This window comes from Pan paniscus, chromosome 4 (assembly GCF_029289425.2).
Source record: "Pan paniscus chromosome 4, NHGRI_mPanPan1-v2.0_pri, whole genome shotgun sequence".
NCBI classification, from domain to species: Eukaryota; Metazoa; Chordata; class Mammalia; order Primates; family Hominidae; genus Pan; species Pan paniscus.
Window position 1 is genome coordinate 119,998,965 of NC_073253.2, and position 26,283 is coordinate 120,025,247.

Sequence of the window (26,283 nt, forward strand, 5' to 3'; positions counted from 1 at the left end):
AGCTCTTTAAGCATATGCCCAGAATTCCACACCAACTTATGTACTGCTATAGTTTTTAAACCCAGATTTTTTTCCTAAATAATCTTATCTTTGAGAAGAGGCTAAGGTTAAAAGTCAAAACTAAGCAGACTTCTAAGCAAAGTGAAAAATAACCCAAGCTTTACAGCTGTTCCAGAAAGTTTGTGGCTAATTTTACAACATCTACCACCCAGTGAGGTCACACTGCAGGGACTTAGTCCTACTCCGCACTTGAATAAATAAAATCATGACAAGCAATAAACTGATGGGAGTGCTAAGTCATAGCTAAGAAATGGGAAGACAGCATTTCACGCTAATGAGTAAATTATCCAAGTACAAAAAAATCTGATGTTCAAGTTTAGGGAAATTACCCTTACACTTTCCAAATATTTTTCTGTTCCTGAAAATGTGCACCTAAACAAATTCACTGTGACCTTATTAAGATCTTGAATACTTTTTTATACTTTTCACACCGAGTGTCAGTCTGAAAGCCTTATCCACCATTTCCTTTAGAGAAAATCTAAGGGAAGGCAAACTGCACAACCCAAGAGAATAACATGATAGAAGCTTGCTCCCCACATGGGACCCCTTGTACTGGAGGGTGGCTGAACAGACAAGCAAGATGAGACAAATTCTGGCTCCTCCTACATCAGTTCCTCCCAATGTGGTTCCACAGTATAGTTTCAAATGGCTTCCCAGAATATCTGAAAAACCCAAATTAAAAGTACAAAATGAAAGAAGAGACCCAAAACTCAAAAATTTCTAAAGCCAAAAAAGTAAATTTTAATCACTTCCCTCTGAGCAAACAAAAGCTGACCATAGCTACTTTCGGTCCTTTTCTCTGATTCTTTCTTGTGTATTGTCTTTATTTATACTTACCAGTGCTATCTACAAATATTTTTATTTAATTACGAAACATATCGTACAAGAGTATATTTAATGTAATATGTAGAATTCAGAGTTCTCTAACAGCCTTTGTTTTCTACCTTGAAACAGCTTGAGCTGTTTTCTACCTTTTAAGAATTATACTCAACACTTGTCATCTGATTTTCATTTATTTTTATCTTCTTCTTTCATTTCCCAGTTTGTCACTATCCTTAACTATTTTTTCTCAACTACTTCTTGCCCAGCAATTACCCTCAATATTCCCCATCCACTCAGCCACTTTTGAATACATTTCACCTTCTCCCTTTGAGTTTCGGCCCTCAATTTTTCTCCCTTGATTCAGAGGAATCTGATGAATAATTGTGAGTCTCAGACCCTTCTTGTTACCCTCATCCTGCCCTTACTCCTCTGGCAAATGACCATGATATCAACAACTGTCATCTCCCTTATCTTTGACTGATCTAACTTACAGAGAAAAAAAGTTCCCCCACCCCTTCATTTTTCTTTGTTCCCTGGTCCACTCTGAAGCACCCTGGAGCATGCTTCTTCCTTATCTCTTCTACTCTACTCACTCCCCAATGGAGCACTACAGTTCTTCTTGGTAGTTAGTTTTCAATTATTGGTTGGCTTGTTAGTGACACTGGCCATATGAAACACTTCATACCTGGTGGTCATGTGCTATGAGACATGGTCAACCATGATTTGGATCCACTATCAGCATGGCATATGCTCTGATTTATATTCCAGTAGCAATGATAGATTAATCCTGATCCATTTCCTTTGAACCTTGTTTCTCTTGTGGCTAATGGATGGCATTTGCCAAATGGCTTGCCGAGTTAAGGAACAGAAAAGGTTTTACGTCTCTGGCCATAGAAGAGAAGTGACCGGCTTACTAGGGCTTAAGTCTTTGGCCCTGGCCTCATTACTTCTGAGCGCCAGCTGGCCACAGCCACATCATGACAATGATCCTCACTATGTGCAAGAACCTTGGCTCAATTCAGAAAGTAAATATAAGCCTCTACAACACAAAAACAACCATGTCAAGACAGACACATTGGTTGGCACCCTAAGAAATAAACTTGAGATCTATCTCCCTTCCTAATTTCCACAATACCTTTTAGGGGAAGAGTAAACCCTCACCCGCTTCTCACAGTCCTTCCACGTTAGCACTTAAAGAGGAGAATCACTTTTAGAAACACCCGACTCATTGCAATTTAAAAGCAGCCATGCACAAGAAGACAAACACAGTTCTTACTTCCAACACAAATCCAGAGAGCGGAAATAAAAAACACTTTCCATTCCTCTCTGAATACCGAAAAACAAATTCTCCTCACAGGTGGACATAAATACATCATGGGGAAGAGGGCATGGGGAAATATATAAAAATAAATTGTATTTACCTTCTTCTGTTTCATGCCACACGATCCCTTCCAAATTCACACTGGTCCCAGGTTCACAGGGCCCAAGACACTCTGGCTCTGTCACTACTCCAACTTCACATGTATTGACACCCACAGAACGAGTCCGAACCAAAAGCTGTTCAACCGGTGCTGCAATATTGGATGAAGATGGGGAAAAGTAGGAGGGTAGAATCTGAGGCGTGAGACTGCTGGAAATCGGCGGTGGTGGCGCTGGCACTGTAAACAGGGGGTCAACCTGAAAGACAGACAGGCTTACTGCAGTAGTGCTGCATTCCGTGAATTCCTTTTAATGCAATTTGCTTATATCACTTCTAGAATATATCACCATTCCAAATTCCATTTGCAATTATAATATGCTTTGAGTGTTTTAATGGTGCCAAAATATAAAGTAGAATAGAAATGAGCATTTTGTTTTTTCATGCCAAATAAGCTAAACATGAGAGCGCTAGCTCCCTGAATCATAAGCAGGCCTTCAGTGTCCTTCTCCTTCTAAATTCATCATTGGACAACCGTTAGCCTCAGCAGACGTGAATGAAACATGTTTTGCAAAACTAAGGCTACTTCTCACATGTAATGAAATCTCACTTTAAAAATTATAACAGTTTCCAAAGGAGAAACTCCAGTAAACACTAAAAATTTAAGTATAAGAGATGAAATAAAATTGTTTTCAAAGAACTTTATAAACCATAATGAATTAAATCACTACTAAAATATATTAGCTTTGCTGAATATATAAATATATAAACTTTACAATCTACACCGAAACACAAAAACTGGATATTGTTAGCATGTATTAAGCATCAACTCCTAATTAAGCATTCTATTGCAAAGTTTAGCAGAATTCATATAAGGGGGGAGATAAATGCATGTGCCCAACATCAACATAACTTGAGTTTTTCCAATGCACAAATTCTTCTGTGGTTAAACTGGTAAAGATCCCTAATGAGCTTGATTAAGGCTCAGTCACCACCTCTCTAAATACAGGAAATGTAAATTGCAGCCAACTACAAGATCTTGTGTTGCAATGGCATCCCCTTTGCACCGCTATCCCCAGGAGAGCAGCAAAAGAGTTCTTCATCACAAAAAGTTTAAAAGTCTGGCCATAATGAAACCAAAGGCTATGCATGTACTAAACAGTACATTCATTTGGCCCATTGTAACAACTGCTAGGACTGCTACAGATAGCTTTGACCCTGATTATTGGTTGTGAAAATGCCACACACAAAGCCCATTTGTACCAAGACTCCAGATTACCTATGTCTTCGTGTTGCACATAGAAACGGCCTACATTTAAGGGATGACACCTTGCATGTATTATCAGTTGGGCTAACAAATCCTATATGTAAAAAGGGCGCATCGAAGATCATTCTGGTAAAATGTTATCTTATTCTGCTGTTCATAGATTCCCAGTTATCCACTGTAAGTTATCTTTTGTAGCCACTTGGCTGCAGGCGTAATAGTATATAGTCTTTGTTGGGTTTTGGGTTTTTTTTTTTTTGAAAAGAAACAAAACAAAAAGAGTGTATTTCAAGAGTCATATGAGGAAGTGTGCTCCTAGTTAAACAGCTGAAGCAGTCATCTGTGTGGGCTCCTTGTTCATATGACTGTAGGAACTATTTCTACAGTTTGCATTTCACTAAAATGATAAACTGACGTTCACTTGCCTGAGTGATCCAAGATGCAACAGAACAGCCTTTCACCCATCTGCATGTTAAAAAAACTTAATTTCCTGCTCTCAAAGCTGCCATAAAACTTCTTTTGCTCCACGCTTTTTATTGTTCTGCATTCTTGATCACAGAGCCCAGGAAAGAAAAGCATTTAACAGCCCCAAACCCCAGATACTGTGATTTATGCTTTTGTGTAAATGTAGCTTAATGTGGATCAAAGTTCACACTGATAGTTCTTATTTTAAAACTGAGCTGACAAATGAACAAAGGGGTTCTGAGAGAGGAAATTTAAGGGGGGAAAAAAAACAATGCTACCTAGTAGTCTTTATTACAACTAAAAGACTGTCTGAGATTAGAATCACTTTCCAGAATTAAAAGTAAAGACCAAAGAAAATTATAAACCAGTGGTTTTTTCTTTTGCATGCTTTCCAGCTTCTTAACTTGTATAGTTAGTTGTAAACTGACTGCAATTCGATGTCACATGTATAAATTGAAAAGAAAAAATAGAACATTATTCTGAAAATATTCTTCACATCACCTGATCAACAGCCTACATTAATACCAAGAGAACAAATGTAGCTTGAATAGGATGCATAGGAAAATGAAATAAAATTAGAGATGAGTCTTACAGCGTATCAGTTCTCTGATTTGGAGGTGAGAACACAATGGGGCAATGACAGTTATGGTAGCAAGACACACTAATACTAGGATTGGCGCCAACTCTGATATTAACTAGCTTATGACCCTGGAGAGTCATTCAACCTCTCTGAGGCCCATTTTCCTCAACTAGAAAACACATTCCTGGCCAGGTGTAGTGGCTCACACCTGTAATCCCAACATTGTGGGAGCTCCAAGAAGGAGTATCACTTCAGGCTGGGAGTTGGAGACCAGCCTGAGCAACACAGCAAGACCCCCATCCCTATAAAAAAGAATTTAAAAATTAGCCAGGCATGGTGGCATGCGAGTAGTCCCAGATACTCGAGAGGCTGAGGTGGGAGGATCAACTGAGCCCAAGAATTCAAGGCAGCAGTGAGCTATGATCATGCCATGGCGCTACAGCCTGGGCAACAAAGCAAGCCCCTGTCTCTTAAAAACAACAACAGCAACAACAAATGCATTTTTCAGCCACCTAATATTGATGACATATCCTATCACAACAGCTTCTAGACTAAATCCTTATTTCAACAAAACTCTATCTATAGATATATTTGCATGCAGAAACACACACACACACACACACACACACACCCTTCTCTCTCTCATATTTATGTAATTTCCAAGTTCAAATTTCTATGGAATCTGGATGCCTTGAGGGGAGAAGCCAGAGTACTCTGGGCTTACTTGTAAGTTAATTGTGTTTGTTACCATTAACACAATTCAAATGTAACATGAAAGTTGAACTGATATTTATAGCAAGAACTTTTGAGCCCAGTTCAACATGTTTTAAAATGAGAAAGCTAAGGTTCAGAGAGTTTGACTATAAATATACACTTAATCATAAATAGCACTCCGATGTGATAATAGTGTTTAGACTATTTAAGACTTTTAAGGCTTAAACCTGACAGTTACTATTGTTTTGAGGTTCACATCTTTGACTTGCACAAGTGAATTTCTTCGTTTCTTCACTGTAGTATCGGCTTCTCATGGTGGCTCAGAACTGCCACTCCCATAGGTACCAGACCAGCACTACCAGTGAGAGGAGAACCAAATGAGAGGAGAATCGCAGTTTCTCCCCATTCACTGTGAGATGTCGGGATTGGGGAGGAGGTGGAACACAAAGTCTCCCCATGTGGTCTACCATAGGCCCCTCTTCCATAGGCCCGCCAGCAAGAACAGGATTTGCAGGTGGGGATTACAGCCACTCCCAGAGGTGTTTTTATTTGGCAGGTATGTAACTTTTTAAAACATTCCAGTTTTTTTAGCAACACTTTAATAAATTAGGAAAGAATTTAAATTTCTCCTATTTCGTAAAATAATTATTGGATAATGTGCTCTCCTGGGCCCACATTCCTCATGGCATCAACTGACAGAACTGAGCTTCACTGCAGCCTTGCCACGTGACTTGCCCAACCAGAGAATGCTGGAGTTTGTGCTTCCACCCTCTGCCTGAAACAATCACAGAATGTCACCTAGCCCAACCTACTCAGTCGAGAGAAAACCGTGGCCCATATTTGTACAAGTGTAATAAGCTATCTGTAGTGGCAGCCTAGGTACACAGAAAATGATGGCATCCCACAAGCAGAAAATTGACAGGAGTTCAACATACACTGGGAAACAGAAGAAGGGTGGAAGGGAAGTAATTCAAAGAGTGTGGCCAATTCTTTCTGCTAGGTAAGAATTTCCCCCCAAAAGGTTTCAATTATCTTGTGTATCTCAGTGTCAAACTGAAGTCACATGTATCATATGTAAAGGAGGATTTTAAAGCATTTTCAGTAGTTATTTTTGACTTATACAAAAGATCAACTCCACTGCACCCTGGTTTCTCAGGTCAGTGATCCATACACTGAACCGTAATTTCTTCAGCCAATGAAGCTCATTAAGGCAGAGGGTGGCAACAGTTTCCACAAGGACTCCCTCCAGTGAGGAGGCAGCATACCAGGACTTGAACCTCTGGTTCTGTTAGCAGACAGAATTGGGTTCAAATGCTGACCCTGTCAGTACTTGCTGTGTGGAACCCTGAGCAAGTTACCGGGCTTCTCTTCTCTAAGACTCAGTGTCTAGTTCTAAGAAATGGGAGTAATAATAGCAATTACCCCCACAAGCGTTGCAGTGAAGACTCAGTGAGATAATCCGTGCAAAGTGAATGCTCACCATAGTGCTTAGGTCAGTAAACACTGGCTTAAAAGTCCCTGGTCTGATATTACAGTTCCCTAACCCTGCACCCAACCTTCCAAAGCTCCTTTTTATATCCTACTATATTTAACATAAATCTATAATCCCCTCCAAATGCATGGTTAAGTGCAATTAAAGTATGTTAAAAATACAAGAAAGGGGGCTTAACCTTGAGAAGCTCAGCCTGGGGAAACACTGCTTCTTTCATACACTGACATCTGCAGCAGTCAACTGGCTTAACCCACCTCCATTTTACAATTTTATGGCAATGATGGGATCACCATGAAGGCCCTGATGAGTCCCGTACTACTACAGAATCTCCTCCTCCTAATCTCTAGTTGCAGCTTTTTCTCATGCACTGCTGCCCTAACAGTCAGCTCACCTCAACTCTTATCACACATCCACCCAATAATTACTACACACCTGCCGTTTGCCAGGCACCGTGCAACCTGCTAGAACAAGAGTGGCCCAAACAGACCAGGTCACTGCCCTTCTGGACTGACTGTGTAGTGGGCAAGACTGTGACACTAGTCAGATAATCATACAAATATAGCAAAATTACAAGGATAATTGTAGAACTACAACCAAAGGAACTTTCATGGTGGCCTGAGAGCAAAAAGTAGCGTGTTAATGGAAGACAGGGTGGGGCAGCGATCTGTCTTCATTGGGAGTCGGAATCCAGCTCCACTGTTAGCTACAAAACCTTAAGCAAGTAGTTTGATCGCTCTGGGGAATCAGTGCCTTCATCTGTAAAACGGAAATAACATCTGGCTCATGTGACTACTACAGAAGATCATACAAATAACTTTAGCTCAGGGCCTGGTAGAAGGTAGCACTCAATAAACAGGGGCTATTGCTATTGTCAATATTAGTATCATTATTACAAATATATCTGAGACCTGAAATCGATAGGTGGTTTGGCCCTATGGGACCAAATGCTAGTATTTGCTACATTCAAAGGCAATTCACAAGAGGCAACAACAAATCCCTTTCTGAGGGGAGAAACACTAATATAGTTCTAATCAGATATTCCTCATTTAAAAATCAGTGGGGGATTATTAGTCTAATGATACTAACAACTGGAATAAAATATCAGAATAGAGAACTGGCCTGTTTTAGCAATGGTTTCTTTGTCAAAGCTCTTTTCTGTCATCTTGATAGGACACTGATGTAACCTATTAGAACCCAAAAAAAGAGGAAAGCAGGAAAGCAGCCATCTCCACTGGAAAAAAAAGACCCATAAGTCTAACAGCTGGTGGTGGCAGCCTGTCAAACCGAGGAAAGTTAATGTCAAGAACAGACGCGCGGCAGTCTCTCACTGTTATTTTTGCATGATTATTCCCAGGTGTTAGTGCATGCTGAGCAGTAGCCTGGCTATTTATCACGCGAGAGAGCCTAAGAGCATGGGAGGGGGAGCAGGGAGGCTGAAGGGAGGCAGGGAAGAAAAGGTTATTTACACAGATAGCGGCACTTAGTGTGTGTAATCAGAGGGCTGGGTTGGGGGCGGGCAATCTGCAGGGAAACCCTGGCAATATTTTCTCCGTTCACCTTCTTTCAAGGGCTTCCTGAGTGCTGATGGGCAAGGAAGGATCCAAAGCTGGAGTGTTGGTGGGGACAGCTTTTCATCACTGGGGCATTTCACTGTGTCGGTCAGTGACGCTTTCAGTACCAGGAAACCGACAGCCAGTGAGGATAGGTGGCCAGGGTAGGGCTGGAGAGTGCTCCCTCGAGCACTCCTGCTCCACCCAGACCCAACAAAGAGACATTCAGGTGGCTCTGCTGCCAGGTAGAAGGAGAAGGCGAAACCCAGGACTGCCAAGAAGCAAGCCTCCAGAAGGCAGAGAGATTCCCTCCTTTACCTGGGATCAGGTCTAAACCCTGACAGGGAAGCTTGCCACAGCTTTCTCACGTCTACTGCCAAAAATATCTACACCGATCCTGCTATTAACCCCTCAATCCCGGGATCACCAACAACCAGAGGGGGAATGGTGTTTTACTTTGCTCAGAGCCAATATTTTTATAGTCTATGAGAATGCTGGGGCACGATTACTTAATGTTCACGTTTTCTCCATATCCTGGTATTGGGCTGTTTTATGAGATTGCCCATAGTCACCTCTTCATTTAAAAAGCATTAGAAAGAGACTCCACTACTACGTAGGGGAAATCACAGCTCTTTAGAGGTGACCACTGCTGCAGTCTCTTACTTTGCATTTTAACCACCCTTTTTCTGCCTGACGTCACTGCTTCATTAGCAAAGCAGGGGAAGCTTTAAAAACCATTTCCTTAAATTAGGCACTGATCTTTTCTCCAGAACTAATCATTGGGGCTGAATTTCCATCCCTAAAGGACAAACCTGTAACAACTGAATTTTGGTCACTTCTAATTCTGCCTTTCGTAAATGCGATGGAGAAAACTCTTCCTTTCAGAACCATGATCAAAGCAATTTACGCTTTGCAGCTTGCTGAGAAAACAACATGGGCAAATTCTCACAAAGGGTCTAAGGTACCAGACTTTTTCTGTCTCCTTTAATTCTCACAACATTCCTGTTTTATAGAAGCAGAAACTGAAGATCTCAGAGGATGGGCAACTTTATCTAAGGAGCTGAAATTCAAGACCAAAGCTCTCTGATCTTAAAGTCCATGGGCTTTCTCATAAAAATAGTAACATCAGCAGCTACTTTTTAACACATACAACATAGAGGAATTATAACTGTCTTACCACATATAGTGTAGGAGGGATTATACTGTGCATTCTCTCTTTTGATCTTTACAAAATTGTTAAGGGAAGTATTTTACAGATGAGGAAAAGGAAACGTGGGAAAAGTTAAGTAACTTAAAAGGTCACTCAGGGTCGGTGGCTGAGCCAGAATTTGACCCCACATTGGTCTAACATCAAACGCAAACCCTTCTAAATGTAAAATAGAAGATGAGATGGAAAGAAACCTTTCTCCATGGGTAATTTCTGACCCTTTTCTGTATGTTGGAAGCAATATACCTGAATCACCCTTTATTACCCATAGTTCAGAATAGTGAATCTCAGGCTTGCAAGCAAATACTACAATCCCTTCAGAAACCTCACTTTAAAACCTTACTGAAACCAAAGCTCAGCTTTTGTTTTATTGTTGTTGTTTTAAATCATCCAATTCTAAAACTACCACTATGCACAGACTGGGAATTATATTGCCATTTCCACTTTCTCATTATCAGGTATGAAGACCAACCCTGCCCTCAAGTGCTGTTCAGGCTTAGCAGCTGATCTGGTAGGACTTGGCCTGGGGATGGACCAGGGCTCTGGCCCCAAGGCCAGTGGGGCCAAGACGGATGCTTCCACCTCCAGCCAGAACCCCCACCATGCCAAAATTCCAGAATGCCAAAAATCCGAGGCCCAGTGCAGTGGCTCACGCCTGTAATCCCAGCACTTTGGGAGGCCAAGGCGGGTAGATCACCTGAGGTCAGGAGTTCGAGACCAGCCTGACCAACATGGAAAAACCCAGTCTCTACTAAAAATACAAAAATTAGCTGGGCGTGGTAGCGGCTCCTGTAATCCCAGCTACTCGGGAGGCTGAGGCAGGAGAATTGCTTGAACCCAGGAGGCGGAGATTGCAGTGAGCCGAGACTGCACCATTGCCCTCCAGCCTGGGCAACAGAGAGAGACTCTGTCTCAAAAAAAAAAAAAAAAAATCTGGGTTCTGCATGGTACTGCTTTGGGGTGGAGAGGAAAGGGGGTCACTGACTCTTCGTGTCTGACTGCCAGAAGGATCCCTATATGCAGGTCACAAAGCAAGAGAATGTACACAGCTACATGTGTAAAATATGCTTTAAACAGCAGTGACTATTTTTAACTTCATTCTCTAGCCATGACAGTTTTCAAAGCAAAACAGAAGGTACTGAGTATGTAAAGATGGAATATAATTAAACTACTCTACTCAATGTCTTAAATTTCTTTTGTTATGAAGCCAAATTAAATTCCTCCCTCAAAGGCCTTGAACTGTGTAGAGTTCCATAGCTAAGCGATATTGGTGGAGGCGGAGCAGACACAGGGACTCTTTTCTACCACACCACATCAGTTGTCACATACTTAGCCTCAGTTGTGTTCTTTGAAAACCTGTCCTACTGCTGAGCCACAGATACTTAATCTGTTTCAAAAGTGCCGCTGACATCTTTCACTGCTCAGAGAGCTGTGTGTGCTTTAAATAGTGGCAGTAAATGATCAGTGTTTTCATATCTTGTTCATAAGAGTTCTCTGATTTCCTCTCATCCCATTTCCAAAGACACTTAAAGCACAAAAATAAGCCACAAAGAAAGGAGACCATCGTAAAGGTACTAAAAAAGCCTGTGTTCTTGGATTAATCCTTTGCACAAGGCCCTTTGTACAAAGCTGAATTCCTGAACAGTTCCATGCAAATTCCATTTCTATCCATTAGATCTTGTTCCCAATCCCTTAAAAGTGAAAGTTTTTAAAAAGAAAGTTCAGTGGTAAATCCTGGATATTGCTAAACATGGTTGCGCCTACATTAGCCAATAAATCAATTTCAAAACACATGAGTAATGCATGTATCTTAGTTGATATTGGTCATTGATAAATACACCGTCCTTGTGTGACCCTTATTTCTCCTTGAAATTAGGTTGAAATCAGGGAAAGGTTAGAAGTCTCTCATCCTTATGCTTCTGGATGCAGATATGATTTTAAGACGAAAGAAAGGCAGGAAGAAAGGAAAGAAAAGCCCATTTTGGAAACCACCATATTCCGATTTCTCTCAGCTTAACATCAGTCATTTTTCTTACCTTCTTTTAGGGAATCTCACTTGCAACCACCTAAAAGGAGTATTTTCAACGAAAATTTTACACATTTGAATTACAAACTCAAAACATGCTGGTCATAACAAATTAAATGACAAGGAAGTGCCTGAGTCACACTGTATGGGAGCTATGTGGTATATAAAGCTATGCGGTGAGCCGAGATCCATGTAAAGGGAAGGCCACAGAAGCACCCAAAGCATCGTGGGTCGGCCACAGAAGAAGACAATTTTGACTCCCTGTACAGGACACTATCTTGGTACCACTCACTTTCCTCCCTGCAAAATCTGAATATTGCTCACATATATTCAACATATGTCCAAGAAGCTTCTTATGTATGTCTCCTGCCTCTTCTTTCCATACCTCCCAAATGTTGATCCAAAACGCTGATCAATTTTCATAAATTAAGCAAAGTTTTGAAAATGTGATTTCATTCTGAATCACAGTTAAGCAACTGGGTAAAGTTCTCCAGAGTTTATCACAGAGATGGAATGGTTAGAGAGAACATGACAAAGCTTCCCCATACACCATCTCTATACATGGATGTATATGGTATTTCCATCCATATGTAATACTTAGCTACATATCTATTGTCAAGGACTCTTTAAAGAAACATTCATTTTTACTACAGCTCTAGAGAAAGGCAAGGGTGGGTTTTCTCATCTGATTGTGTAAACTGAAGAAACTTAGTCTTAAGAGAAAAGTTACTTCTCAGGGTCAGGAGCAAAAACAAGAGGTCACAGCCTGTCCCAATGAGGTCTATCATGCCCCCTACCAAGTTCTAAACCATAAACCACTTTTAAAAGTTTCTTCTCACAGAGGCCTACACAAAAAAAAGCTGCTTGCTCACAGGTCCAGAATTCGGTTTCCCCACCTTGAGAACACAGCAGATTTTATTAATAAAAGTCAACAGATCACTCTCCAGAGAGAACCTCTCTTCTAACAGTTTCTTGTGTGTTCTTTCAGAAATTTTATCCATATAGAAACATACAGAGGAAGAAGGAATCACTTTTCATTTTATAGCCTTCTATGCTGCTTAAATTTTAACATGACCATATACTATTTTACCATTTTTTAAACTAACTTTTTAATGAAAAGATGCTAAGGCATTCCACTTTAGAGTAAAAGTAAAGCAGAGAGGAGAGGGTAGATGCTTGAAGACTATTATTTCAACTCCTCATGCAGAGGTCCTGAAATCCACAAGTGAGTCCAAGGTGGCATAAGGACCTAATTTGTGTGACAGGAATCATGTATTAACCCCAGGCCCTCCCCTTTAGATGGGTTGCCGTTTAAGCCGCCTCACTGTTGGGGAAGTCATTCCTTCATCCAACAAGTTTTTGTCAGGTGCCACAATGTGCCAAAGGTGGGGAGATGAGCAGTGGCCGCAGAGCCAAGTGTGGTCAGAGCTGAAGATGGTCAGTTAAGCCCAGGGCATTGTGGGAGCACCAAGGGGGAGGGGCAGGGACAGGGAGAGCTGAGGCTGGAATATCAGAGAATTCACAAGAGCCCAGGCCAGGCTAAGAATCTGGGGGGTTATTATGAAGTTGGAAGTGGGCACTGAGGATTTTAAAGTAGGGGCACGGAAGGATTCGATTGTTAATGTGGTAAAAAGCACACTGGAAGCCATGGGAAAACAGATGAGACAGAGCAAGACTGGAGGAAGGAAGACAAGAAACCATTACCATTAGCCGGGTGTAGGTGTGTGCCTATAATCCCAGGTACTCGGGAGGCTGAGGCAGGAGAATCACTTGAACCCAGGAGGCAGAGGTTGCAGTGAGCTGAGATCGCACCATTGCACTCCAGCCCGGGCAACAGAGCCAGACTCCATCACAAAACATAAAAAAAGAAGCCATTGCAGTACTCCAAGAAGACCTGGCACCTGTGGTGGGGTGGGGGGATAGGGAGGAGAAGTCAGACTCGGGAAGGTGGCAGAGGAGGACAAACTCAAGATGTGCCCCAGCGGTCTGTTTCCGTTGGTGACAGTGTCATGGCCTGGGATGGGGAGGATGGGCAGAGGATCGCCTGTTGGGCAACGTCTATCAGGCGAATGGACAGAATTAGATCATTCTAGATCATCTCTGTGACCCCTGGCAGAAAGAAAGTAATGAAGCCAGTGGAGCGGCTGAGATGGCTCAGGGAAAATGCAAAGAATGTAAAGAGAAGGGCCAAAACCCTGTAGACCCCAATAGTGATGGGGCACAAAGAGTGAGAAGGAGCAGAGTGGCTGGAGAGGGACTGGCAAACCTGGAAAGTGGGGTGACTAATCTAAGGAGCGGGGCTCTAAGAGTACCAAGGTCTGGGCAGTCTGGTGTCCAATGACACCAATGGAGAAGCCACGAGGAGACAGTGCCCACCCACCCTGTGGAGTTGGCCCAGGGTCCCTGCTTTCCCTCCAGCTACCAGAAGAACAAAGCGGCTGGCTTTTTAAAACCTGTAGATTCCTAATAATTCCCTTAATTTTACCCTAACAGCCACTGGCAGCCTCACAGTGTTGCCCCTACACCAACCTGGAACCTTTTGTTTCAATTTAGGTGAAAAAATGACTCCACACCATGCTGCAAGTCACCTATTTTTCCATTAGATGACTCATGATCTTTGAGAAACCAGATCCCATCCCAAATGCCATGTCCCTTAATCTTTGTATGTCACTGATGGCCAAGATAATGAGCCCTTCATTTCAGGAAGCTAAATAACAAAAGTAATAGGGATCCTAAATAAGCTTTTTCAAACCTCTATCCCCACCCACCACCTGATTCGGGCCTTCCCAGCATGACGTCCAAGGCACATGCCCCTTAATCACCATTGGTCCCTGAACAGAGATAAACTCTCTCTCCTTCCCTTCTCTCTTACTACTCTTCTATCTTTATATTCACTAGTTCCCTAAGGTGGTTCCACCCTACAAATCCCATTTGAACATCTTCCCTTTCCAGTCTTAGAGCAATGAGCCTTTATGAGAAGGAATATCCAGGGCAAGTAACCCTGCTTAGGGATTTCTCAGTCCACAGTCTAGTTAAAAGGTCACCAAATGATGGCCCACAGTCCAAATCTGGCCCACTGTCTGTTTTCCTAAGGCCTGAAAGCTAAGAATGTTTTCTACAGATGAATTTTTGCAGTCAATGTAATGACAGCAAACATTAACTTTGAACACTTATTAAGTGGAATGTTATTCTCTCCCACAAAAAGAATTTCATTCTTCTCATCAGTAGATCTGTATAACCAAAAATTGTGCTCAATAATTGTCATTGGATTTTAAATTTTGTCAATTAAAAAATTCTGTGGAAATTTGTTTTCTCTCTTGTTATCCAAGTGCCTACATAATATCTGTGATGTTGCCTCTTGGCCTGCAAAGCCTAAAATATTTACTATCAGCCATTTACAGAAAAAATTTGCCAATCCTTGCTCTACTGAATTCAAGAGCTCATTTAGGTTCACTCTTGGACGTTAATATCTGTTGGTGGAGAGGGGGAGGGGAAGTTAACAGTATGTTGGAACAGGGCAGGAAGGAAGTGAAAAAGGAAGTAGGGAGTGGACAGAAGTGTAGGAGATTTTAAAAGTAAACATATAGATCCATCTCTGAATGAAAAATAATAATAAATGTACCTACTACTACCTAACTCTCTTAAAAAAACCTAGGAGTCATAAACCAAAAGATATATGAGGAGCCACATTCCAGTTCTAACCTAAGCAGTCATAACGTAAAACATTAAATATTTATTGAACATCTTTTTATTATACCAGCCATTGTGCTGAGTGCTAATGACAACCAAGACAGACAAGATCCCTCCCTTCACGGAGCTTACAAAGAAGTAAACTTTTTAAAAAAAAACAACATTGTCAATCTATGATACGTCTCTATTCCCAAAAGAAGAAACAACCATCCTATGTAAATGCAATGTGTTTTTGGTAACATTTTCAGTTTGAAAACCAGGATATTTTATCTTAATTATCCCATAAGTGAATGAATTACATGAAAAAATCAAGTTCTCAAACACATTCTGTTGAGGACTAGAAATGAAACAAGCCCTCCTAGAAACTTGGAGTTCTTTCATCCAGAAGTCTAGTCATGGATGCACAACTAAGACCATCAGTCCCAGAAGCTACTTCTCACAGAGGATGACAGGTCAATGTCACACATCACATGTCTCACTAATGCTTTTGAACTGGGTAATATAGTGTAATAAATAGGAGTGTGGTCTCTGTGCTTCAATCTCAGATCATTTACTTACTAGTGTAATCTTGAAAATTTACTTAACCTTTCTAAGCCTCAATTTCCTCACCTATAAAGTGGAGATTATAGTATTACCTAATTGTATTTAATGTAATAGACATATCAAACAAGAGATCCTACATAAAGCCCGTAGTATCTCTATCATATAAGTGCTCAACAAATGTTAGTTATTATTGTCCTTGCCAATACCAATCTCAATAACACATGTTCATAGGGCTTGCTTAATTTGTCACATGGCTAAACCAACACATTAAAAACATACTGCTGTAGTCTCTGAAAACCAGATGACAGTTTTCAAATTAAATGAAACACTTCAAAATACCTGGGGATGAATTTATAATTGAATATTTAAGGTTCTTTAGAACCAACTACATAGTAAGATTTTATTTGGAGGTAACAGTGATTTTTCCTCTTCTAAAAGCTGACATCCTAGGAGAAATCCCAGCCTAAGAATGAGATCAGGATCTTCTGCTTCTAGTGTTAACATCCATAAAAATTAAGAATGCTTGCTTCAGCTATTTCATAGGGGTACTTCAAGAATCAAATGAAATGGACTCTATGAAAATGCTTCCTCAGCTATTTTATAGGGGTACTTCAAGAATTAAATGAAACAAACTCTATGAAAATGGTCTCAAAAGAATGCCCAAATGTAAATAAAAATAAATGTTATTAACCATTTATTCTTGCACAGTTACCAAGTCAGCTCATTTACTCTTTAACACACACAAAAAATGATGCCACAAAGAAATGAAGGATAGCAGGGGTGGTAAACAGGATCACGCTCTCTTGGCATCACGTTTCCAGAATATTTATTATTTATTTTTACAAATGTGTCTAATATCCAAGTACAAGCACCCCACGGGTGACAGAGCTTGCCATATCTGCAGCAAAATAATTATTTCTATTATGCACTCCCTTAACCATTAAAATAATTTCTAGCTAGTTGACAAACACCTGCAATATAGTTTTAGCATTATCTAGACTACATTTAAATCAAGTTGATTTGAATCATGATTTAAATCAGTCAAGAAAAACTATTATCTTCTAAAATTAAAAAATGCATGCTTATTTTTTGCCATAATGGTAATATACACACTTCATAAAGCTCATAGATATATGTACGTATACTGCTTTTAAACAGAAAATATTATTAAGTGGTGTAAAAAATCTTTTCAAATGTTATCATTTTTATTTTTAATATTACCAACCAGCCCTTACTTATGCATACATATCTTACATAATGAAAACCATACTCCATAACTTTTAATGCATTTTTCTCATATTTTCTAGCTGCATTACTCTAATATAGGCCGGGCGCGGTGGCTCACGCCTGTAATCCCAGCACCTTGGGAGGCCGAGGCAGGCGGATCACGAGGTCAGGAGATGGAGACCATCCTGGCTAACACGGTGAAACCCTGTCTCTACTAAAAATACAAAAAATTAGCCGGGCGTGGTGGCGGGCACCTGTAGTCCCAGCTACTGGGGAGGCTGAGGCAGGAGAATGGCCTGAACCCGGGAGGCGGAGCTGGCAGTGAGCCGAGATCGCGCCACTGCACTCCAGCCTGGGCGACAGAGCGAGAATCCGTCTCAAAAAAAAAAAAAAAAGAAAGAAAAGAAAGAAACTCTAATATAGTTGCTTTACGTATCAAAACTAAATGAAGCATCTATTTAAATCACTGAATGGCTATCTTCTCTAAGTTAATCATGGGTATTTTTCCATAGCGCATTAAAATCTAATAACCATAACCAAAACAACTTAAATTTAAATTGTTTCATTTAATAAAAAAAAAAAAGAGGGGATTTCCTTCAACCACAAGTCATTTAAATAAGCAGCTTAGTTAAGCACCTTTGTTCATCAATGTTAATACTTATCAATAAACATTTATTCCCTGACTATAGTGCTTATTTTAATTACAGCCCTAAAATATACTAGGAAAAAGTAGTGCTCATGTCAAAGCCACTCTTAGGAAGTTGGGAAATAAACTTGCCACCTAGATTTAAGGTCTCAAAGTACTGGATATAAAAGGAAGTACTCAGTTAAATCTTACATGACTTTTGTTTTGGTGGAGTGGGGTAGGGTAGGATAGGTGAAATTTTTTCAGGTAGCTTTAGTGTTAAGTGCATTCTCCTGCATTCTTGCATTCTAGAGCGCTAATAACTCTTTAAACTTTAATAAGTTATTATTAGCCCCACTCCCAATCTTGGTCACAGAACATAATTTTATTCTGAGTAAAAGTTGTACATTTTGGCCGGGCATGGTGGCTCACGCCTGTAATTCCAGCAGTTTGGGAGGCCGAGGCAGGCGAATCACCTGAGGTCGGGAGTTGGAGACCAGCTTGACCAACCTGGAGAAACCCCGTCTCTACAAAAATACAAAATTAGCCGGGCCGTGGTGGTGCATGCCTATAATCCCAGCTACTCAGGAGGCTGAGGCAGGAGAATCACTTGAACCTGGGAGACGGAGGTTGCAGTGAGCCAAGATGGCACCATTGCACCCCAGTCTGGGCGACAACAGCAAAACTCCATCTCAAAATAAAGTAAATTTTGATTAAATATTTACCCTCTGACACATTTTAAAATTATATAAACTTCTCTTAAAAGAAATGCGATTTTTAAAATTCATTTTTGCTGGCCAGGAGCAATGGCTCATGCCTGTAACCCCAGCATTTTGGGAGGCCTAGGTGGGCGAATCACCTGAGGTCGGGAGTTCGAGACCCACCTGGCCAACATAGAGAAACCCTGTCTCTACTAAAAATTTTAAAAAAAAAAATTAGCCAGGCATGGTGGCAAGCACCTGTAATCCCAGCCACTGGGGAGGCTGAGGCAGGAGAATTGCTTGAACCCAAGAGGCGGAAATTGCAGTGAGCCAAGATTGCGCCACTGCACTCCAGCCTGGGTGACAGAGCAAGACTCCACCTTAAATAAATAAATAAATAAATTCATTTTTTAAAAATCACAAACCATTCTGATTTAACCATTTCTTTGCAATCTAATATTTGATCTCAAAAATTAAGCAAAGATTAACTAATGTTAGCAAAAAGGCTTTTTTGAGGCTCTGAAACAATACAGTCCAAGGACATGCAAAATAAAGAGCAATAAAATGACCTTAGATATCATTTAGTCCTTTTTTGTTGTTGTTTTAGTTTTATAAATGAGGAAAGTTAACTCAAGACCACAGGCGTTTGTAGCCAATAAAGACCCAAAACTTAGCAGAAGTTCTCAAAGCCCACCATGTGCATGCGACATGCAACCTGGTTTCATCTCTGCAGTACACAGAGTTCTGGACAGATGGGGGACTCTGGGTGTGTCTGTGGCCAGGCAAGTGTCCCTATAGGGGCAGCGAAGGAGGAAAATGAATCCTATGGCTGGCACCTTTTCCTCTTATAAATCCTTTTTGCTTTCTCTTGCCTGTCTATAAAGCAGAATCACACCTTGACGCAGGGGCTCAACACATAACATGGCTGAGCAATTGGTGCTCTCTCACTACTCCACCCTGTCACAATCTGAGCACAGGCCCACATTCTGCAAACTTCCTTGCTGGTGGCCTCTTCTCTTCTTCTTTCAAAGTGGCATGGCACCAGATGCCATGGCCCCATTCCATTTACCTTGGAGTAGGTAGCAAAAGCAAAACTGGGACCTGCCATCCCAACTTGTACATCTTCCCACTGAAAGCAGGTCATCTTTCTCTGCTTAGCACTCTTTAAATGCCTTGTTAGGGGAAGAAAAAAATTCTCTTTCACATGCGTTAAAAAGTCTAATATTTTGTCAAACAGAAATGAAAAATAAACCTAATCTAAGCTGTCAAAGAATCATGAAATGCCTCTGGCACTTCCATCAAAGTATGCAGAATTGTACGAACTCTTTGAAGAAATGAAACTGCAGTTTATCAAGTGTGATTTATAAGCAACACTGATTTAGCTGGTAGATAACACTGCTGTCTAATCATTAGTAGTCAGACAACAGCCATGTGAACACATCAATTATGGGCCACTGCCAAAAGCCCTTGAGATCTTGGAGATTAACAGCCAATCCTCTGTTTTACAAGCTCACATCAAAAAGAATATTAATAAGAGGAGGGGCGATGTGAAAGCTTGTCAGAGTAATTCAGCCACTAAAACAAGGCATTTTTTTTCTCTCTCTTCTCTGTTGAATTGGCCCAAGGAAGAAGCTGGCATCAGCTACAAAGTGCAATGCTGCCAATTTCTTGGAAAATGTTTTTCACTAGCATATGGGAACTTGTAAGGGTCTGCAAAACTGCTATTTGGTGAATAAAGACAGGCAAGCCTTCTCCATGTCCCTTTTTAATGCTGGAATGAAACAAATGGAGTCATTATTAAATTATTTTTAAATTAACATGCACAATAGGAAATCCACTGGCTTTTTCTCTACCCTCAAAATCAGAAATTTTGTAAAATCTCATTACATATATGCCATTTTTAATACTTCTGCCTTCCACCAATATGTAACTAAGAGAAACTACTAGTACTGACCTGCACATTAATGAGTTTCTTGAAATTAACATGGTTCTTTTCAATGTAGAACAAAAATCAAAATGTGTGCCAAGTGCTTACATTTTTTCTTTCCAACTATTTGAAGAAGACAGATATAAATCCCACTGATATTTCTGCAATTAGAATTAAACTAGCTCTGACAACCCATACATAGAAAGCACTTGCAAAAATGTATGTCACAGGCACAGCGTTCGTTTCAGTGATGTCTGTATTTAACACACACACCAGTGAGGATTGCTATATTTTTGTAAATGATCAGATTAAACCAAACAGCTGGCAACTAACAGTTTAGTGGGGTTCCAGCAGGCTCCCTAATATATGAACATAAGCCACACTGCGAAATGTGTGGCCTGGGTTTCCCTGCCACTTACAGATTTGTTTGCATTCATATCTGTAGAACACTATATTTACAAAGTGTTTTCCTGTTACTTCATTTGTTGTTCACCACTTCAAAATCAGCATGGGGTGGTGGGAAAAACATTAGGAGAGGAAAAAGAAGCATGGGGTTCCTATTGCTTCTCAGTAGTTAAGCTATTTGCCCCCTAAGTCAGTTACTTAATTCAAGGGCTTGTTGACAAGCAATGGTTAAATCAAAGATTCTTTATGTGGGGATCAAAGATTCTTAATCTGGGGTTCAAAGATTTGTGGGGCCTCAGAAACCTTGTAATTACAGAAGCAAAGGTTTCTGTGTTTGTGTACTTTCTCTCTTCCTTTTCCTGGAGAGAGAGTCCATACATGCCCAGTAAAATCCTAACCTACCTAGGAGATGAGAACTGACCCAGTGGCAAATTCAAGGGCAAGAGCTGTGCTTCTTCTTCATTACAATGCATACTCAATAAACATTTGCTAGACTAAAAGCACAGGCATTCATTCTAAACCTCAGTTTCTTCACCTGTGAGCCAGAGCAATGACATACTCTCTTATGATCATTGAAGGCTATCAAAACAACAACAACAACAATAACAAAACAACCAACAGGAGTATGGCTTTGGAAGTACTTAAACATAATTTAAGGTGCTACTGAATTCAACAAATGTTCCTTGGGCAGCTAGCTGCCAGGCACTGTATAGAGATTACAAATTATTGATTGTATTTTTTATTTTAGAAAAGAAATAGCCTTCTCAGTAAGTAATTTATCTGAGCGAATGTATTTGGGGGCAAGCGGGGTGTCTCAAAAAGGAAACTCTTCCAAGGCTTTGTTGATACTGTATTAGAAGCTCACCCCAAAAGATGTTAGATTTCTTGTTAATAGGTGTCATCATCTTCTTTTATAATATATCTGACTATGAGGTTTCTCTATCACCTTTCTGATTATGAAGTTTCTTTTTTCTACCACTTTTCTGGCAAAAATTGTGAATGGTAAGAAATATAAAACTTAGTAGAGGCTCTACAAAAACCACAACCATGCTATAGCTATCTAACACAGCAACACCGGAATTCATTCAGGTGAAACAGACTTTCATGGTAAACATGTATAGCTTCAATCTGTTAAATGTATACTGAAAAGTATACTTTTTGGAAAAATAAATTTTAATAACATGTTGTGTTTAACGGGCAACTTCCAGGTAAAAATAAATCCAACCACTGTTCTTTTCAACAACAATTATGGCTATGAATGACCTATGATTAAAGTGTCAGAATGGGCCGCACTTCATGTTCTTACACAAATTTCAACAGAGATAAAGGGGCCAAATTCATGCCTGAGCTCATAATATCTAATTACACTCCCAACTCCTGGGCTGGCTTTTTTTTCCTTTTTCTTTATCTTCTCCCCCACCCCCACCCCGCAAATTAAATCATTAACTTGGTTTAAACAACTTTCCCAAGGTCACACCTCAGCTATATGTTATAATAAACGCTTCTCTCTTACTTTTGAATAATGACTTAAAGAAAAAAGTAGCATTTCATTTTAGCCCTGAAAGTCATGTGGATAACAAAGAAATCATCAGACAAAAATCTGCCTAATGCAGATTTTTGCAAACAGGATGCCATGACAGTTTGTTATTCTGAGAGCATGACTCTTCTGAATAAATCATCTTTATTCTTTTTTTTTTTTTTTTTTTTTTTTTTTTTTGAGACGGAGTCTCGCTCTGTCGCCCAGGCTGGAGTGCAGTGGCGCGATCTCGGCTCACTGCAAGCTCCGCCTCCCGGGTTCACGCCATTCTCCTGCCTCAGCCTCCCGAGTAGCTGGGACTACAGGCGCCCGCTACCACGCCCGGCTAATTTTTTGTATTTTTAGTAGAGACGGGGTTTCACCGTGTTAGCCAGGATGGTCTCGATCTCCTGACCTCGTGATCCGCCCGCCTCGGCCTCCCAAAGTGCTGGGATTACAGGCGTGAGCCACCGCGCCCGGCCCATCTTTATTCTTTAAAACTCAATAGGCATGCTCTACCAAACTGGGGAAACCAGGTGCAATATAACTGATTATACAGATGACAATACTGTTAACGAATTAAAAATGTCACATAAATGCAAGATAGATAATTCCCATCAATGTTTTTGCCAACGATCTCTACATGGAAGAAAAGACAAAAGATGTGGACCCCATGGAGACAGTTTTAAGGCTCTTTTTTCCTCTGTAACCCTACTAAAAGAGAATCCAATTCAACAAATATTGACTGAGCATTTCCTGTAAGAGGGCTCAGTGCTAGGCGCCAGGGAGATAAAAACAAATAAGATGGCATCCATGCCCTCAGGGGTTCCAGGCTGGCAGGGGAAACATGCGCTCACACACCACAGAACAAAACAGCAAAAGTGTAGATAAACGACATGTGTTTCCAGAGCAATAAATAGAAATGGGGGAAATTACAACTGTTTTGGAACAGTAAAGATAGTCAGACAACATAACCAAGAAGCAACTAAGGCTCAGAGCCAGTAGCTGTTGCCCAAGGGTCATAAAAGAACTCAGAGCCAGGCCGGGCACAGTGGCTCACGCCTGTAATCTCAACACTTTGGGAGGCTGAGGCGGGTGGATCGTCTGAGGTCAGGGGTTCAAGACCAGCCTGGCCAACATGGTGAAACCCCATCTCTACTTTAAAAATACAAAAATTACCCAGGCGAGGTGGCGGGCGCCTGTCATCCCAGCTACTCGGAAGGCTGTAGCAGGAGAATTGCTTGAACCAAGGAAGCGGAGGTTACAGTGAGCCGAGATCGTACCACTGCACTCCAGCCTGGGCGACAGAATGAGACTCTGTCTCAAAAAAAAAAAAAAAAAAAAAAAAAAAAGAACTCAAAGCCAAATCATCAAGTGGGACCAGTCCCCCAATTCCCAGTTCTAGAGCTTCTCTCCCTGGATCATGACCCAGGTAGAAATCAAGAGTAAAAGGTCTGCAGGAGGGAACAATCTACCTAAAGGCCACATGTGGCCAACATCAGCAGGACTTATTGGCTACCTCCACACTGAGAGCACAAGAGCAACATGGCAATTTTCTGAAGCCCAGCTGACTAGAAGAGATGACCTGCATAGATCAGACCTATAGCAGTAATACTTACAACTTCATGCTTTATACACTCCCAAAACGTTTCCCCCTGCCTCCATGGCAATTATCTACATTCTACTAAACCAAAATGGCTAACTAAGCAAAGCTATGGCTCATCTTTACTACTTAAGCAATTCATTTGTGCCGGGATGTTTCTGCCCTAGGATTCTGGGAAACACCAGTAAGTGTATTTACTGGCTGTAAATATTCCTAGGGCTGGAGCTGCAAATCATTAGTCCTTTTGCCTCCCATTTGACCAAGTACACTAATTAACCACCTGTAAAACACCTTAATGAAGTCATATTTAAAGCAATACTGTGATGATTTTTCTATAAATAAGAACCCTTAACACACACACACACACACACACACACACACACGCAAGAAATTCTAATAACCATTCCTAACATCTCCCTTTTGAGAAAGGGCAGGGAGGTGGGGGTTGAGGGTTGGAGAAGATATCTTCAAATAAGCTATCTGAAGCTTTTGCTAAATGCACACAAAGAAGCCAACCTTTAGAGTTGGAGAATCAGAATAGGGGTTAGGAGGCCTGAGACTGAATATCTGTGGAAATGAAAACAATTAAGCACTCTTCGGGTAATTCAGATGCACAGCTATGATTAAGAAATAATATTTATATTAAGAGTTCAATAATTCTGTATACTGGATCAAAAATTATTTAAGTAGAAATACGACCCCCAAACCCAAGAAGGTATGTATCATAACTTCCAGTTAAAGACCATAAAAATAGTTCAACTACCATAAAAGCAGTAGGAGACTTTTAAAAAAAAATTTTTTTTTTTTTTTTTGAGACAAGGTCTTTCTGTGTTTCCCAGGCTGGAGTGCAGTGGCACGATCTTGGCTCACTGCAGCCTCCGCCTCCCCAGTTCAAGCAATTCTCGGTTCTCAGCCTCTCAAACAGGTGGGATTACAGGCACGCGACACCACTCCCAGCTACAAGGTTTCTCCATATTGGCCCGGCTGGTTTTGCATTCCTGGCCTCAGGTGATTCACCCGCCTCTGCCTCCCAAAGTACTGGGATTATAGGCGTGAGCCGCGCCCTGCCTTATAGTCAGATTTATAATTCATTGCCTTTTATGGCTAAGGGGTTTTGTATTGGTTTAGGGAGACATTTCTTACTCCAAGGTTAATAAATAAAAATTTTTGGCTGGGCACAGTGGCTCACCCCTGTAATCCCAGCACTTTGGGAGGCCAAGGTGGGTGGATCACCTGAGGCCAGGAGTTCAGGACCAGCCCAGCCAACATGGTGAAACCCCATCTCTACTAGAAGTACAAAAATTAACCGGTCATGGTGGTGGGCATCTGTAATTCCAGCCACTCGAGAGGCTGAGGCAGGAGAATCACTTGAACCCAGGAGGCAGAGGTTGCAATGACCAGAGATCGTGCCACTGCACTCCAGCCTGGGTGATGGAGTGAGACGCTGACTCAATCAATCAATGAATCTGACTATACAGTTTAAGATATTTGCACGGAGTAGGGGGAGGAACAGCATAAACAGAATCAAACGACAAATGAAGAGATGGGAAAAAATATTTGCAAAGCACATAAAAAAATTTGCAAAACACATGAAAAAATTATATATTTAATTATTATACACTGAAATACTTTAAAATCAATAAGAAATGGCCAACAACTCACTAGATAATCAAAGGTTATAAATTATCAATATTTAGGAAAATAAATACAATGGCTTGTACACATGAAAAATGCAAATTAAAATAATAGATTACTATCAGATTAGCACAGATTAAAGCCAGAAAATTATAACTCACAGTATTAAATTGTAGAAATTACAGGCAATTCATGTTCCACCATTGCTGGGAATGCAAACGGATGCAATCAAGTTGGGGGGCAATTAAATTTTGAAACACACATGTGCAAAGATGTTCAAAGGAACATTTTAAAGGTGCAGATCAGTTTCTTTAATATGCTGTGATTTGTATAAGGGGACAAAAATATAAATATATATTCTTGAACATACGGGGACTATTTCGAGGACATACAAAACTGTTCAAAATAATTGGCTCTAGGGAACAGTCTGGGGGGCATAAGGGGGAAGTAAAACCTACTTTTCATTATATAACATTTTAGTGTAGTTTGAACTTTTACCAATTTCTGACCTCTTTTTTTAATTTAAAAAAAATAGTCAAAAAGTAATAAATGCAACTAATTTCTCAGGGCTCTGGACCAGTCTCCTAAGTAGGAGACATGTTCAAACCCAGGGAGTATGCAAAGAGTGCAAGAAAAAAAAGACTGGCATTTCTATTTATATTATTACCTCATCATTTCCAATTTTTTGTTATTTGTAACTTTAGTAAACATCAACTATATTAATTCAACAGCACGTGTGTGTGTGTACACAACCAGAGACACCTGGAAAACGTTCTCTGGGGAAAGTAATACTCTTTCAATTAATGTCTTCAGA

The 26,283-nt window shown here is 40.6% G+C and overlaps 1 protein-coding gene across 3 annotated transcripts in view; it reads right to left on the reverse strand.

Moving 5' to 3' along the window:
- The window catches only part of ZNF608 (zinc finger protein 608), a 112,148-nt gene that overhangs the window by 61,727 nt on the left and 24,138 nt on the right, over window positions 1-26,283 (reverse strand). For all 3 annotated transcript variants that reach the window (XM_008952041.5, XM_003826688.5, XM_008952039.4), the window contains one exon: window positions 2,304-2,559. In XM_008952041.5, coding sequence (XP_008950289.1) covers window positions 2,304-2,559 — 256 coding nt within the window. The remainder of the gene's footprint in view (window positions 1-2,303; window positions 2,560-26,283) is intronic.